This window comes from Papilio xuthus, unplaced genomic scaffold (assembly GCF_000836235.2).
Source record: "Papilio xuthus unplaced genomic scaffold, Pxut_1.1 DF827715.1, whole genome shotgun sequence".
NCBI classification, from domain to species: Eukaryota; Metazoa; Arthropoda; class Insecta; order Lepidoptera; family Papilionidae; genus Papilio; species Papilio xuthus.
The window spans coordinates 3,178-5,405 of NW_013530934.1; the positions used below are offsets into that span (position 1 = coordinate 3,178).

The 2,228-nt window shown below is 31.7% G+C and overlaps 1 protein-coding gene across 1 annotated transcript; it reads right to left on the reverse strand.

The window, feature by feature from the left end:
* Positions 1–775: 775 nt before the first annotated feature.
* LOC106116480 (uncharacterized) lies at positions 776–2,209 on the reverse strand. The gene has a single exon (XM_013310349.1). It carries the CDS (start codon positions 2,059–2,061, stop codon positions 808–810), a length of 1,254 nt encoding a protein of 417 aa, XP_013165803.1. The 5' UTR covers positions 2,062–2,209; the 3' UTR covers positions 776–807.
* Positions 2,210–2,228: the final 19 nt, after the last annotated feature.

A 2,228-nucleotide genomic window follows, 5' to 3' on the forward strand; every position in this document is an offset into this window, starting at 1 on the left:
TAGTAAATGTTAAAGGTAAATGTTCTGAATAAAAAATATCTTTATATTGTGAACAAAGTTTTTTAATACAATTGCGCTCTTCGGGGTTCATGTGTTCTAAACGTAATCTATTTAAGTTTTCCGTTAAAATTTTATCTATTTGGATGTTGTCTCTGTCTTTTAAATTATTCATACTAATCTTTTCTGTTCTACTATTGTATGGGGTTACGTCAAAGGGTTTTGTTATTTTTAAGGTAATTTCTTTTTCCGATGTATTTTGAATTATTGTGGTTGCGTAGCCATTCTGACATTTTACAAGTGCGCTTGGCATTCTAACGCCATTACAGAATTCAGTATAATTTAAAATAACTTCGCCATTTAAAATATTGGTGGGTAATTTAACTCGTTGTTCACAACGGGGGGCTATTCTAACCTCATTAGATGGGTTATAAATAATGGGAATTTTAGCGGAATCTGTGTATAATATTTGATTTTTCATATCTATTTTGGAGTTTAATTGTTTCAAAAGATCACTACCTATTAATCCGTCGTATCTTCCGTCTACGTCATATATATAGAATTTATGAATTTTGTCCGTATTAAAAGTGGGAAATAATTGTGTCAAAATCACTTCATTATGAAAGCTTGAAGCGTGTGTGCTAATAACTTCGAAAGGCTCGTATTCCTTACAATAATAAAAATATTCATTAGCCTTTGCCGGGCTTATAAATGATCGTGAACTTCCTGTGTCGATCATAAATTTTGCGTTTATTTCTGGGATTTCAATGTATGGTAATTTTAATCTAGGGTCAGAATAATTAATATGGATTATTTCGGGTTTTTGTTCGAGGCTTTCATGGGAAAATTTTCGTCATCTGTTAATAGAGATTCATCCTGTTCATTATAAGAATTTATATTTTCATCGTAATCATTTTGTTCTAATTGGTACTGCTCTGGATAATATTCGTTATACTCGTCAAAGTAATATTCACTTTCATCATAAGGAATGTCGTCTTTTATGTTGTACAATTGATTCATGCGAAAAGCTTGAGGCTTAATGGGGGGTGCGGTACGCATGCTAACGTCCGTTGTCTGTGTTTTGGGTTGGAATTGTGGTTTTAGTAAATGAGGTGGTGGTCTATAACCAGTAGGTTGCGAATTTAAGTTGGGTTTATATCCAGGTTGTTGTTGAGGTAATCTAACTTGCTTGCTTGGAGTAATTCCGAATTTAAATTTAGGTTGTGTTTGTGATTGATATATCGGTTTCGTGTTATATGTTGTGTGTGTATGTGGAATACCGAATTTAAAATTAGGCTGTGAATGTTGCGCCTGGTAAATAGGTTTCGTTTGTAAGTTGTCTTGTTGTGGTATTCCGAATTTAAAATTACTTTGTTGTGTATTTTGAGAAAAGAAAGGTTTCATTACATTTTTGTCTATGAAAGGATTTTGTGTGATTAGTTGCGGCTTTTGTTGCGCGTTATTAGATAATCGAAGCATTTTATTTCTAGTTTGGTACTGATATAAGAAATTTACTTCTTCTAAAACAATGCTTAGGGCATTTTCAAGTGAGTTGCATCCTTCTAATCGCACTATGCGTAATAAATCTTCTGGTAAATTATAGAGAAATACGTTCATTGACATGTGATCGTAAATTGTGATTTTACTCTTGCGCAGATTTACGTCACTAATTCGGTTTACTTTGGCAAATAGTGTACTTTTAATATGCTGTATTCTATTACAAAAATCAAGATAAGATTCGCCATTGTTAATTTTTAAAGTTTCTAATTCAATCGCGATACATTCTTCGGAACGTGGATCACCGAAATGTTGTTCGAAAGCTAATTTAAGTTCATTCCATGTCGCAATGTCTGGTCTTTCACTTATTAATGTTGCTGCTTTGCCTGTTAGTTTGGATGTAATGACTTGGAATATATATAGGTCTTGTTCTAAATTACCTGCTTCTCTACTTAATTTAATAACATATTCACTTTTTCTAATGAAAAGATTTAACAAACTTTCATCACCGTCGAATTTGGGGATGATTCCTGAAAGTTCTTTGGGAATCTGTGTGATCTTAGTCATTTTTATTTATTTAATACTATTTAAATGTTTTATAAAATTTTATTTCAAAATGTTCTTATGTACTAATTAAAAGAAATATATAGTGCAAATCGATTTTTGGAAAATACACTACGTATCTCTAGACACTTATAATTAATGTGGAATAGGATTGGATAAAATCAGATGGA

Bases quoted from the DNA above. Each gene is read 5' to 3' on its own strand.
- LOC106116480 (XM_013310349.1), bottom strand. From the start codon at position 2,061: ATGACTAAGATCACACAGATTCCCAAAGAACTTTCAGGAATCATCCCC.